Source organism: Pieris napi, chromosome 5, assembly GCF_905475465.1.
Source record: "Pieris napi chromosome 5, ilPieNapi1.2, whole genome shotgun sequence".
Taxonomy (NCBI): domain Eukaryota; kingdom Metazoa; phylum Arthropoda; class Insecta; order Lepidoptera; family Pieridae; genus Pieris; species Pieris napi.
The window spans coordinates 9,060,030-9,075,653 of record NC_062238.1 but is presented as its reverse complement, the minus strand read 5'-3'; the positions used below and the strand labels follow the sequence as shown (position 1 = coordinate 9,075,653).

General features: G+C 31.9%; 1 protein-coding gene across 2 annotated transcripts in view; it reads left to right on the top strand.

The window, feature by feature from the left end:
* Positions 1–15,624, top strand: part of LOC125049512 (sulfotransferase 1E1-like) — a 39,500-nt gene that overhangs the window by 5,001 nt on the left and 18,875 nt on the right. Inside the window, exon 1 of one of the 2 annotated variants that reach the window (XM_047648861.1) lies at positions 12,569–12,811. The exons of the other annotated variant lie outside the window; for it this stretch is intronic. Within the exon in view, the coding sequence (XP_047504817.1) occupies positions 12,730–12,811 (82 nt within the window). The 5' untranslated portion in view covers positions 12,569–12,729. Of the gene's footprint in view, positions 1–12,568; positions 12,812–15,624 lie in introns of those variants that run through there. 2 annotated transcript variants of the gene reach the window in all.

Below are 15,624 nucleotides of genomic sequence, written 5' to 3'. Positions count from 1 at the left end.
TAAAAGTATCTTTGTTTATATTATATAATCAAAATAAATTGTACACATATTCTGTGCATTGAACACAGATTGAGATTACACACTAATTAATAATTCTATAGATCTTCGCATCATAGTTGTCAGAAGAACTCTCTTTGATATGATCACGTGGGTAACATTTTCATCGTCTTACTTATTTGATCGATAGATTGGCGAAATGACACATGGTGTATTGTTCTCACCTCTGGTCGGGAGCTCCCTAGTACCAGCTACTTCCTCTTGACCGTATGCGACGAAGAGCGATTGTTGTTCGATGCGAAGAATATGCGGGGTCTGTCTACAACTTCCACCGCATTTACCACGCAGAGTATTCAGAGGAGTAGTTCGGATTAATACCTGCAGCTGAGTTTCATCATCGGACGTCGAGGCAGAATAGGAAATTCCACCCGTATAACCTCGACGTCCATCGTTCTACAACTGAGCGTGTTTTAAGGCAGTTTTCGCACCACCACTATGTGAAACCCACTGAAGTTTTTCCGAACCAATTCTACTTAGGGTCCTTCGAAAAAAGAGCGTAGGTAGGTAGAATTGGTAAGTACCAATTCTATGTACTCTTGCAAGACTTCTGACAGTATGAGTGTCCATGGGTGGCGGTATCACGTAACATCAGATGAGCCTCATACCCGTTTGCCCCGTTCTATGAAAAAAATCACAGTGTTAATACAATTCGAAAAAAGCATACAGAGATTACTTAAGTTAAATTGGTGCAATATTTAGTGAGTATAATGTTACTTACAAAAGTATGATGTAAATAAATTTTAAGCATTTTCAAGCATTTACTAAGTACTGAAAAACTAACACAATATTATAAATATTATTTATAGGTCGTCCTTTACTCTGCAAACATTTTTGCAACCGTGTGTGTGCATTCAATAGTGTAGTCTCTTTCTTACCAACCGGACATTTGTAATGTGTGAATGAGATGCTAGACATAAATTAAATCTCGGTTGTCAAAGGACAATGGCATTGCGCATTCCCCAGCGGATGTTTGACTCAATTAATAATGTATTTATTACTGTAAATATGTGTTTATGCTATACATAAATGTTTTATGTTGATTGCGAAAGCTTTTTAGGAAATTCAAGTCTAAGTAATAAATAACTGATTACTTACAAAGACAAAAGTTGAAACCCTATAGAAAATTCTGGTTTGTATTGTATATACAGGGTGGCCAAAAAGTTAATTTTTTGCAGCTGATGACCTCATATTTGCGTTTGATCCACGACTTTTTGGCCACCCTGTATATAGTAGTAACAATTAGATATACACTGACTTGTAGGCATTATCAAGCTCTACTCTCCCTCCTCTAGCACACAAGCGAAAATAGAGATATATGATCTCTCACCGCTAAGATAACGTTCGTAAGGAACTTATAAAGTTCCAAAACTCTCTACTGAGGTACTGGAACTGGAACTGGAAAAGTTTTTTTTTTAAAGACAATACACAAGACAATTGGTGTAATTACCAATTGACCGAGTCCCATGCTAAGCTGGTGAAGCTTGTGTTATGGGTACTAGGCAACGGATATACATACATTTTATAGATAGATAGACATATAAATACATATTTAAACACCCAAGACCTAAGCACAACACCAAATGCTCATCACATCGATGTTCGTCTCAGCCGGATATCTAACCCGGGACCCATGGATTCGCAGTCAGGGGTACTAACCACTAGACCAAACCGTCAAATTTGACGACTATAGAGATCGATTGGAGACATTTATGCAGCAGCCCGAAATATCGAGAATCGATGCTGCACATTTTTTAACAGCAATTTCTTGAGTTAGGAGTAATCAAATATTTGAAGTTCCAGTGCCACAGGTAATGAATGTGTGACAAGTGCTAAAATAACGAGAATTTGGCAAACATTTAATAGTCTAGAGTCCTCCACACATTAATTATTTCTCTTATCTAACGTGCTAGGAAAGGGGTTTTTGCGGTCGTTGTCTGTGTTTTGTAAAGGTCTGCCTACCTATGTTACACGAAAATAATAGTGCATTTAACGTCATTGCAACATTTTAACACTTATGTTTATAGCTAAAATTTTTAATTCCGTAGAATTCTGATAGCTATCATTTTTTGACATGTCAGAGATGGCAAACCTTTTTGGCCGGGCACTTTTTTCAATTTCAATACGAGTCTGAACATCTGAGTATTTGTTAGTGAATGTATCCATTTTATTGTGCGGTGCTCCACATTAAAAGGTTTAACGGCGAGTGATAATTTTTCGTCACAAACAGTAGTACAGATAACATTTTATTTTTGTAAAAAGGTTTACTAAACCTGGAATCAGTAGGCAGAGGTGCCAGCTAAAGAATAAAATAAAATAATAAAAGTTAATTCGATATATTTTTTGTGATATTGAAATATTGGTTATTTTTGTATTAGGTCGCTTGAGTAAGTAAATATTTAGATTTACCTTTTTGTATTTAAAATATAAAAAATACGTAGCATTTTATTTTTTATTGCCCTCAAATGGGTCAAATTTGTCCCTCTTTCAGTAGAGAACCTTTTTTAGTAGCAACACTTATGAAATGTCAGAATTCTACGGAATGAAAAATCGGAGTATAGTGACATTTACAATCAATGGCTACAATCACTGCGATGGCAACATATAATGAAACGCCCTAACGAAATTATTCCGGCCGCTAAGCGTATATCCTACTGTTCAACCTTATCCACTGGGGGAATCGACCCAAGCCGATGTCCAAGTCTCGCCGGAAAGAGCCCAATCTCACTATGCTCACTTAAACAGGCCGAGGTCGAAGCTTGGTCAAGATGTCTTAACAGTAGTGTATGTAGAAAGTCGAAAGCTAAATTTGTATGTAAATAACAGTTCGTGACGACAAATCTGAGCTGTTAAGGCCCTCAGCCAACAGCGAGATTCAAGCCACTGGGCCCAAGCAGTGGTTACATCAGAATGGTCCTTCCTTCACTTGTATCACGCAAGAATTTTGAAGTATTTCTCTTGTGGGCAATTAAGGAGTTATGATATCACCTCTCATTGTGACCTTACAAAGTTTGAACGTTTGAACACACAAGACATTCTTAAATACTAACAATTTGTTAACATGCATTAAACAGATTAATGTTACGAAAGCGTAGTTTTAAAGAACGTTTCCAAAACTTCGACAATATTTTGCAAAATATATGCGCAAACAAGCAAATTAATTACTATTTTGATCAGAATCAATAACCATTTTAACTATTTTTAATCAATAAAAGTATAAATCATATTTTTTTTTAATTTTAGTTATAAGGTAATTTTCGGAGAGTGCAGCGCTAAGTATTTCCATCTAAGGTATAGACTGACGCATATTTTGCATAATTAAAAATTGAATATCGGTATTTATTGCCTATATAAATACCAATATATACTTATATCGAAGCTATATACTTCGATATTTATATCAAAAGTTATTCAGATCCTCCTTATCTACTGATAAGATTTGGAAAAGCCACAGTGACTGTTCAAAATTGAGTCATGTTTCTGTCTGAATAATTGTAGCGAACTCTAGACAATGTTTTTAAGAAAATTTGTCACATGTTAATGAATAATTTGTTGTTTGAGACTGCAGCGCTAAGTATTTCCATCTAAGCGATAGACTGACGCATATTTTGCATAATAAAAATTTGAATATTGGTATTTATTGCTTATATAAATACCAATATATACTTATATCGAAGCCATATACTTCGATATTTATATCAAAAGTTATTCAGATCCTCCTTATCTACTGATAAGATTTGGAAAAGCCACAGTGACTGTTCAAAATTGAGTCATGTTTCTGTCTGAATAATTGTAGCGAACTCTAGACAATGTTTTTAAGAAAATTTGTCACATGTTAATGAATAATTTGTTGTTTGAGACTGCAGCGCTAAGTATTTCCATCTAAGCGATAGACTGACGCATATTTTGCATAATAAAAATTTGAATATTGGTATTTATTGCTTATATAAATACCAATATATACTTATATCGAAGCCATATACTTCGATATTTATATCAAAAGTTATTCAGATCCTCCTTATCTACTGATAAGATTTGGAAAAGCCACAGTGACTGTTCAAAATTGAGTCATGTTTCTGTCTGAATAATTGTAGCGAACTCTAGACAATGTTTTTAAGAAAATTTGTCACATGTTAATGAATAATTTGTTGTTTGAGACTGCAGCGCTAAGTATTTCCATCTAAGCGATAGACTGACGCATATTTTGCATAATAAAAATTTGAATATTGGTATTTATTGCTTATATAAATACCAATATATACTTATATCGAAGCCATATACTTCGATATTTATATCAAAAGTTATTCAGATCCTCCTTATCTGCTGATAAGATTTGGATGAGCCACAGTGACTATTCAAAATTGAGTCATGTTTCTGTCTGAATAATTGTAGCGAACCCTAGACAATATTTTTAAGAAAATTTTGTCACAAGTCAATGAATAATTTGGTATAGAATCTAAAATATATTATTATCTGTAAAAACGGTTACTGGATGATTAATGACCATAGTGTAACATCGTAAACATAAGGAAACATCGGTAGTTTCATTTTTTAAAGTTGGGTATGGCATGTTTCTACGATAGTATTTATCTAAAAGTATTCTAAATTAAAAATCCGTAAGTATTGAAATATATATTATTTTATTTAAATTTTGATATTTGTTAGTTATTTTTTTTCATTCGCAATTTAATATTCACGATACTTTCACGATTTCGGGAAAAAGGATTTGGAGCATATTATAATATTGACATTTTATTAGCTTATTTATAACATATTATACCCACAACTTTTTTGGCCTCATTAACAAGGTCTAAACTTTATTGTGTCTGTAATAGGTCGGTTTATATGTTTTTGTCTATGAAAACAAATAGTACTAACATTAGTCCACGTTTTATAATCTATATTAGATTACTATAGCCTACGTACTATAAGTATCTATAAGTATCTGTGTGTAAAGAATATAAAAATATAAAATATGTATTATTAATATAACTCATATGATGAATAACATACTGTATCTAAATAATTTTCGTTTGACATCGTTATTTCAATAACTGCGGTGTGATTACCTTATCAAGTAGGATATTCCTTAATCTTTGTACCCAACGTGATCTTACGCTACGCCAATAAAGCTATAACTTTTGATATTGATGGATTATACAAATTGGAAATCATCGTTTTACGCATTTAATTATTTAGTTTAAATTATGATTTGTTATTAACTAATAATATTGACGTATAGTTTCGCGCGCATTGTGTTAAATGTCATTACAGTGACAGCTGAAGTATGTTTTCGCCTGAATTATTAAAATACGCTACAAGTAACCTCTTTTTAGATACTGTAGATAAAAGTTTACTACGAATCGTGTTTTAGTAATAACTTTACTTTGTACTAAACGCAAAGGCGATGCTAAAATGCTTCCATAGCATTCCATTTCGAGTTTAATATTAGTAATATTGTTATAAAATACTTAATAAATGAAATTCCTTCGCAAGACGTACAAAGAATTTTAATTAAATGCTAACTTTTAGCGGAACAGGAGAAGGAGACTCCGCTAGCGAACTATTTGCTTGAAATTCCATGTTCGTGCTCACCCTCAACCTTTAAAATTAAATATTTTTAAAAGTACTATAGCCTGGCACAAACATGAATAGCAAAAAATATGGCGCGATATTCAAATTTGTCAAGACTACCGTCTTATATGAACTTATAAAATATTTATTAATACTATCTTGCTCACAATAGAATTAAATTAGAAATTAAAAATAAATGTTAAATGAGGGTTTCAATAAAATATTTAAATTATGGCATTTCGATATTTTTTTCTTTATAAATATTTTTCTTTGTGTGAATTGTCAACCCCGGCGTGCGTAATTTAATCTGTGCCCATATTTTTATGAAAAAAATGTATTTTATGTTTTTTCCCTTTATACTTTTAACTAAAACTCGTTTTGTAACTATTCACGGTTGTAATTATAATTATTTACTAAGTAAATGATTTTTTTTTATAAATGAAATTTTATTTAAATTACTATTTGTCCTTTAATAAAATGGCTTGTTTATTTATTTATATATGACTGAAGTGTAAGCACTGATTTATGCAGCTATGAGCTTGCAGAATACTGTGACAATACCAAATTAATTACTTACGTGTAATCAGCGCCCATTGTTGTGCGATTTGTGCCGTACGTCTCCTTGTTAATTGCAATACTATTATCCACATGCTTACACATCATTATGGGCATAATAAGACAATTGTATATAATACAAATTTTTCAGCTTCGCAGCCATTGGTAATTCATTGTATTCCCGTGTGGAGGTGATAGGGGTGACTATTTATAATTTATTTATAGGCAACGTAATAAACAAGAAGAAAGAAAGGAGAATCATAAATTATAAAAACTAAAGGAAAATATTTTAAAAGTGTGAGGGGAGCACTTATGAATATTGCTATTATAATAGGAGCACCCCCCCCCCCTCCTGTGCATCCATCACCGGGTGCTAAGCGTCCTGATGGAGGAAGCCCAGATGGGGATTCTCCACCGCGACCTCTGTCTCGAATAAGTCGAACTTATTGCATCACATCACGCCGTTTTCTGAGAGTTAGTGGTACTGCCCCGGTCGTGCCTGCCCATTTGGCTAAAGCCCAAAGACAACAAAATGGCACTCCCACTAGGAAGGGGTTGACATTGAAGTAAACTCCGTCACAGGTCACAACTCAAAAATGGTTCGCATTCGCATAATGCATAGTCACCGCCTATCACCTCCTAATGGGAATACGTCGAATTACCAATACTATATGTATCGACAGTAGTATTGGTACAGGTCTGGTAAAGATCATATTTCTGAGGCAAAGGGCCTTTGGGTAGCCCAGCCTGTTCTATTTAATACAGCCTGTTTTAATTTCACTCTAGTTGGCCATGCTTTCTTATGAGCACGCTTATGTTAAAACACTTAGTAACGGTAGCCGTTGAAAAAGAAACCGCTGGCCGTTTCTTTATTGTCTAACATTTTTTTTCGTTATGTAATATCATTTTAATAATGTATATAAATTACTCCATACGATATCATTATTTTTACAAATTAATTCGTAATGTACGAAATATGCACTTAGTGACCTGATAATATGATGTTACTGGCTGATACGTGTGATAAATCAGAAAAACTAATTTCACAAATTCAGCAAAAGAACCTTAATGTTTGCATTTCTTTCGACTACAAACTCATTAGTCTGAGTTCATTCCACTTTTCTCAAGCAAATAAAAGTAACTAAAGGTAGTAATATTTTCTTGCTAACTCAACATGCCGAAATGTTTTTTTAAAGGCTATTGAAAGTCCAAGATTGCCGAAGCAATTTAGATAACTTTCAGAGCTCAAGTTTCTTGGACATAGTCCATATTTCCACTAGAGATGTCCAATTTCACAAACTAATTTACAGTAGTTTCCACTCATCCGATTTCCTAACAGAAACCACTTGAAACTTCAAATATTCTTCGACTATTTTGCTTCAAAACGAATAAAAGATTTAGAAGCTAAAAATTGCACTAAAAGTTTTTAATTGAGTTAATTATAGGATGTCAGCTAACGTAAAACTTATTATTATGTTCGGGTAGAATTATTACAAGAATCACGTCAACGTTGATTTTGATTGTAAATATTGGAGCGTGCGTCTTTGAACTCTGAGGTCATGCTTTCGATTCACGGCTGTGCACCAATGTACTTCTCTTCATACATCCAAAACGATATTTCACATATCGACATGTATATCTAAAAAGAAATGATAAACTAACAGATACGGAAATCTCAGGCCGAGACTACAGGCGCCACCGTTTTTTCTCATATGCTCGTAAAAATAACGTGTTGAAAGGCGAATTTATTTCTATAAACCGAATAACCGATATGACTATTACAGGCTTCTTATTGGTGTTAGTGTAAGGTGTTGAGATTTAAGTGTGCCAAATCAATCATATTATTTTGCAAGGACTACGTTTTTGGCGCCCTACGGATCGTAGCTGGTTGTGGAGTGGACTTAGAAAAATTTGTCAAGATAAGATACAGACTTTTTTTTGTATTTATGGTGTTAACAAATAGTTTAATTTCTAAAAACGTGTGTGTACTTACACGCGTTAGAAGTTAAACTTCTTTGGCGTAAAAAGAAAAAAATCTTTTTAAATTTTTAATCTTTCGCCTTATTCTACGTTTGTAGAAAAAACGACACTAACAATAGAAAAAAGCTATTTAATACATTGAAAGTTTTATTATAACGCATTATATAGCTGAATAAAGTTTTTTTTAATATCACAAAAAATATTTCTACATATGTAATTAAAGAAATTGACATTTTTTTATTTTAAAATGTTGACTATGCTATCTTCAAAGTGTCGGTTTTTTTTGAGACGGTGTGCGGGTGTAGGTTTTTTGTGACGGTGTGCGCGCTTATCGAAAAATTTACTCTCACAATTTTTCCCTAACGCGCCAAAAGAATTGCTTAAAAATTAATGTGACGACGCCGTGTATGACAAATTATATACAACATATTTACTGCAAGTTCACACTTCACAAGAACAGCGACAGTTGGCTAGCCGCCACGTCTTGGGGTCATGCTTCGTTATATATCATGACCTAGCTTGACCACTAAATGATAGTTTATATACTTCAAGCAATAATTTAAAATTCAACTGCCATTTTTTTGTTCTATATGAAGGTACTCAGTCAGAGCCACGAACCGATCTATAATATTTGTTATTGTAAATCAGTCATTGTTTGTATCCCGTTCATGCGAATATGTCAAAGTACTAAGCGTTAAGCCGTTACTTTATGAGCATAAAGTAATATTTATTTATCTGCACACCAAGAGGTTTCAGATGTAAAAAAAAACCAGGCGATTAAAAAGAGTGGCGGAGAGTTTATTGCCAGTTCTTCTCTTCCGTTCTACGCCCTTGATTTGAAAACTGGCTTCTTTTTTTTGACGTACATTGTGTTTGTTACCTGTATGATTAAATGAATTATGACTTTTTACTTTTTCGGATTCAAGAAATTAGAAAATATATTTGAAACTGATTCAGAGAGGAATTATTGATAAAGTATGTTCATATGAATCTAGATGACCCGGTAAATTTTGAATTACCTACATATATTTGTATTAAAACGTAATACAATTTTATTAAACCAAACCAACAACAACATATCACTTGCATTGTAAATTCAACATGTAGAGCAAAGATAAAAACGAGTTTAATTTCAATAATAATAATAATTGGGACGTTCTTTTAATTATGTATCGTGAGCTATGTAACCTAACATTAGTTAAGTTACATATATATATATTTATGTTAATAATTAGAAGCGTAAACGTCCTTGTAAACTTGAAGCCAGAACTTTAGTTTTTTCACACTCATAAATTGTAATACAACATTCTCGTTTCCGCTAATGTCCAAAAAGGTCGACTATACTTGTATTGAAGTGTCACTTAGATTTATGAACCCTTAGATATGCCAAGTTAGTTTTTGTTAGCATCGCAACCCCACTACCCCTAATTTTATGTTAGTTGTACGCTCATATTTTAATGTGTGTCAAACAAAGTGTGTCATTAACATAATATATCTGAACATATCCGCCACCGAACTCGTATCATAATAAAACTTTAGAGGTGTCAAGGGACACCCGGATGGAACGAAATGCCTTTCGATAAATTTATATGTTAATTGGTATCATAACAGTATGATAGATTTTCTCGACAGCAATCTTACGTCGAAAAAAAAAATCCAACATCACGAGGTGTTCCCAGGCGGTGACCCATCCAAGTACTGACCTCGCCCGACGTTGCTTAACTTCGGTGATCGGACGAGAACCGGTGTTACAATAGCAAATAGCAAAAAAGTGTCGTGACAACTTTTCGTAAGAATTTTTTCCGTCTAGCTCCCTTTCACAACGCGCGATAAGGAACTACGTTCCAATATTTTTATAGTTCAGTGTTATTATACTCGTAGAAATCGATACGAAAATAAATATGTTTGGACATCGAACGTCTTTTCATCATCACACGAATTTAAACTAATTTTACCTCGATTTTTTGGTTTCAAATCCTATTGCCAATGTTCATTGACATTAATAGTCTTTGTGTCTCTGATTAAAATTGCTGGAAGTCACTCGTCGCATATGCATTATACGCCATGTTCGTGACTGAACGGGCGATTTCATTACATCAAATTCTAATTGACGACCAAACCGCAAGTATGTTTATTACGAACTAATACGCAAACCAATTATAAGTTGATTCTTGTCTTTTGTGAGCTATCAAAATATCTAATGTATTAAGAATTTTGTACTTTGGCTATTTTAAATTGTTTCTTTTTGCCCGACTATGTTGTTGTCCTGAACCTTTATTAATATATAGAACATATTTGTAAATAAAAATAGTATTACTTGTGTTGACAACTTTTTATATTATGCTAGCGAACCAGACGACCCTTCTATAACTCAAGTGGTTTTAATATTAAACATCATTTAACTAAGAATGTAGATCGATACAATAATTTTGAATACTCTACAACAAAACTACATACATTAATTAAATTGTAATTAGTAACATTTTATCGTTTAATTAATTGATACAAACGACAAATGTAATTTATGCGAATATTACTGTTTTCGTGTAATTAATTATATTATTTTCTCTAACTAAATTATTTCTTATTATTGTATTAGTAATAATAAACATGAATTAAGCTATCTTTTTTATTCTAAGAATATTGAAAATAGAACCGAGCCTATATAGACCAGTGCAGATAGCCTTCAAAATAAATAAAAAGTGAAAAAAATTACAGTAGGATGAAACCCATTAGAAAGGCAGGGGAATATGATCAAAATGAAAGGAAAAATAAATTACGGTCGATCTGAGGTCGGGAAGGGGAAGGGGGGGAGTTTTAAGGGTAAAAAACGGTTTATCTCGATTTCCGGCAAAACTACAAGTCCTATCGAAGAAAGTTAAATGGCAAAGTTGGAGGTAATAAAAAGATCTAAAACTTTTGTATTTACACATTTTTCACATAACCTCAAAATTTATGTGAAAAATTCAAAAAACCAAATTTTTGGTTTTTTATTTTTATCTTTAACAAAAATATATTTTTTTTAACGAAATTTGGTGAAAACTTACCTTTCTATGTCCCAAATACACTGTAATTTATTTGATTAAAAATATTTATTTGTTCACCTTATTTTGAATTAATATCGAAAAAACACCCTAATTTTCAATCGAAAATTCTGACGTCAAAATTTCAGCTTTTTTCAAAAAGCTGGTGTGCTTTCAGTTCGTTGAAATCTCTACTTTCCTATGGTAAAAAAAAATATATATATTACCATAGTAAATCTTCTCAGAAAACGCAAAAAATCGTATGCAGTAACGCCCAGACCTGTCATCCCCTTCCTTACTTCTCTATAAAATACGAAAATTTTAGCCCATCTAAAGGCTAAACTTTTTTTTTAAGGTCACTCAGGTATATATATAAGTTATCTTAAAATAGTAAAAAATAGGCATCTGATTATAATTTTAAGAACATTCATAGAGAAGTAGGGAAGGGTATGACGGGTCTGGGCGTTACTGCATACGATGTTTTGCATTTTCTGAGAAGATTTTCTATGGTAATATATATATATTTTTTTACCATAGGAAAGTAGAGATTTCAACGAACTGAAAGCATACCAACTTTTTGAAAAATGCTGAAATTTTGACGTCAGAATTTTCGATTGAAAATTAGGGTGTTTTTTCGAAATTAATTCCAAAATAAGGTGAAAAAATAAATATTTTTAATCAAATAAATTACAGTATATTTGGGACATAATAAGGTAAGTTTTTACCAAATTTCGTTTAAAAAAATAAATTTTTGTAAAAGATAAAAATAAAAAACCAAAAACTTGTTTTTTTGAATTTTTCACACCAATTTTGAGGTTATGTGAAAAATGTGTGAATACAAAAGTTTTAGATCTTTTTATTACCTACAACTTTGCCATTTAACTTTCTTCGATAGGACTTTTAGTTTTGCCGGAAATCGAGATAAACCGTTTTTTACCCTTAAAACTCCCCCCCTACCCCTTCCCGACCTCAGATCGACCGTAATTTATTTTTCCTTTCATTTTGATCATATTCCCCTGCTTTTCTAATGGGTTTCATCCTACTGTAATTTTTTTTGGTTTCAAAAATTATCGGCACTGGTCTAATATGACATAAATCTTCAATTCTTAAAAGGCCGGTAATGCACGCGCGAATATGCCACGGACAATTGGGCGACCAAACATCAGTTTAACCTCTTGTCCCTTTTCTATAAAAAAAACAATAATTTTAGCTACTACAGGAAATTCTAGGGAACATTTTAGTCATTCCTACTATAGGGTTTTCTTAATTCGTTGGATAATGACGAGGCAAATCAAACCATTACTTTTCCTTCCTTCACGTATTTTGACGTCACCGTGTCTTACTTATTCAGATCAATTTTAAAACTCACCTACACAAGTCGTGTAAAAAATTGTATTATTCATAGACAAAATATTTGAAATAATTGCTTGTATGAAAATTGGTGCTATCGGTAGAATCGATCGTAGATTAGATATTGATTATTAAAGTGCACGTAGTGAGGTTGTGTTCGACAGTGACATAAACGACAGTGGTGGACAGAGCTATGGCGCCATGGCGTGAGGTACCTTATGAAATCCGCGATGTGTCGCCAGAAGAGGATAAAATTATCAAGAAGTGTTTGATTGGTATGTTTGGTGTATAATTTGGATGTTGTTTTTCAGCTGAGGAGCGATATTTGAATGATTTAATTCAATCCAAAACATTTTAAATAACGAATATAATTTGAATTTGCGAAACAAAAATTTCCAGACATATTTTTAACTATTTGTGAATAACAATTTTCTGTCTTCATGTCATCGGTGGCCCGCAATTATTTTATAAAATTTGCTATGTTTGGACGCGTTCTTGTTTTTATAATGTAATTTTACGCCAGTTCTTGAGTTTGTAATGTAATTTTAGTTAAATAATATACGGTAAGTACAAATACATAATTATTATTTTCTAGCTCCTAGTTGTCTGCTGTTTTCCATTGTCAACTTAATATGTGAAAGTTAAGCAGTTTTTACTATCAAATTTAGTTGTTACAAGCTTCACTAGTTAAATTTACAAAGCGATTTTAGTTAAACTGAGCTTCTAATACCTATTTTATAATAATTGCTGTGTGTTTTTTATAGAGATTTTTAAACACATTTATAAAAGAAAATAATTCCGAATTTCTTACCTCCCATGTTTATTCATTAACATTAAATTCATTAATTACTATATATATGTAACATATTCGCGATATCATATAGTGTATAACTGATATAATATGGATATATCAGATATACTGATATAACTGATATAATATGGATGATAATAATGGTTAAGGAATGAAAAATCTAAAATGTAACATACATTCATAAGATGTACTCTGGCACGCCTGAGATTAGATAATAATCTAACATTACATAAAGCTTATAATCTGTTTATTACATAAGTATGTCACAAAGATCAATATTTTCACTCAAATGTAAGTTTCTGTGTAACAAGATATAATGTCATGATCGTAGAACAATGACGGATTTGAAAAAAATCCAAAATCCACTTTTTATCATATTTGGATACTCAAATTCTGTTTGGCGTTAATTTTTAAAGGGTTAAAAAGCTTCTAATAATCACTCTAAGATAATCTTATAAATATCTTAAGAAATAAGCAAAAGTCTTTTGTTTCAGTGATCGTGTTTTGTTTTTTTGTTGCTAATATTACCCATTTTTTTTAAATGTTTCTTAAAACATTATTACGATTTTCAGCGTAAGAACAACTGTAGTTTATTTCATATGCCAATATTGCTATGACTGTAAAATAGCTCCTATTCAATATGCTATAGTAATGGTGATTCCATAGTCATTATTTTTAAAGAAAATTATTAGTATGCAGCTGACAGTAGCGCCATGCTCCGATATATATTTTTGTTGACATATAATTCTGGAGAATTTTTATTGTAAAACTGACATAGGTTTTTATTTATCTCTAAGTATCTTATCGTTGATTTTTGGGCTGGATTACTTTATTTACTGTAATTAGTTAACAATGTGGTTAAATTATGTAGATTAAATTAATGTTGTCTATGGTTTTCGCGGTTAGCACAGATAAAACTTCCTCAACGCATAGTCTTCTACCGCTTTCATAAAATCTGAGTGAGTCTATTTGCACTCTTTCGACTTAAGTACTCTTAAGTTTCTATCAAATCGTGTTTATTGAAAAGACTCCCACAGCTGAAAAGAACGAAAAATCAAGTTTTGTTAGTAATGTAATAACTTTGCATTAAGAAGTTTTATTTAGGTCAAATTACAAATGGTTATCTTCAAATCTGTGTAATACTTAATAATTTCATCAAAAGAATCTATAAGAATGTAGTTATTATATAAATTTCGAGAATCTCCTACAGATTCAGGGGTTCAATTAAGAGATACAATACAATTTTAGGTACACTGCTAAATCGACGTTTACCAAGGAGGTTTTATATTGAAATTTTGTTGAATGTATCCTTGAAACATATTGCCAAATTCGGTATCGCATTATCAGTAATTTATAGATAACGTGAACAACGGTGATATTGAATAAACAGTACGTGTTTATCACTGTCAAATATAACAATAGTTATATTTAACTATATAAAAATATTAGAAGTCTTTTCAAATGGGTTTATAGATATACCTATACCTAAATGTCGTATCGATGATTGCCCGAAACTTTTAAAACGTTTTTCCGAGTGACGTCTCCACTTAGACCGTTCATTAATGTTCAATGATAACAATAATTTTCTGTGTGTGGTTAATGAATACCGCTAATTCCATTAAATTATGACCTCGTGTAATTTTATTAATTCGTTTTTCTATAAAGTAATAATAAAAAAATCGAAGGAAAATTTATTTATTTTCTTATTTCCTGTTTTTACAGTAACTGAATACTAACACAATAGAAAATTTATTAATATAAAAATTAATCTAAAAACATAATAATATAAACAAAAGAAGAAAACATAAAACCTATTTTTTATAACTAATTATAAACGTAAATAATGCATTTCTTGTGAATTTAGTCAGGGGGCCCAAGACACGCGAAATGGCGCTTCTCTGAGTAAATTTGTACGCGCAATTAATAAATATTGTTTGACTGCTTAGTCCAAAAAAAAGTATCTTAAATATCAAACAAAAACCTATTAGATTTTGGCTTACGGGAGTTCGGGTAAAGTTGGTTTCTGAATCTTACCCTAAGAAAATATTAAGGTCCTTTGTAATTATAGCGTAGTGAATCTTCTCAAGTTCTTTTTATATCCGTAGCGCTGATGTAGCAAATTTGGGACCGCATACATAAACTAAATATTGAAATCACTAAAGTATAGGAGGAGATCACACTTCTAAATATACACACAATCACAGTAGTAAAAAAAGTAGGTCGAGTTGCTAGGATGAGTTGCTGTTCGACTCCGCTAAAATCTTTCAAATATACTCG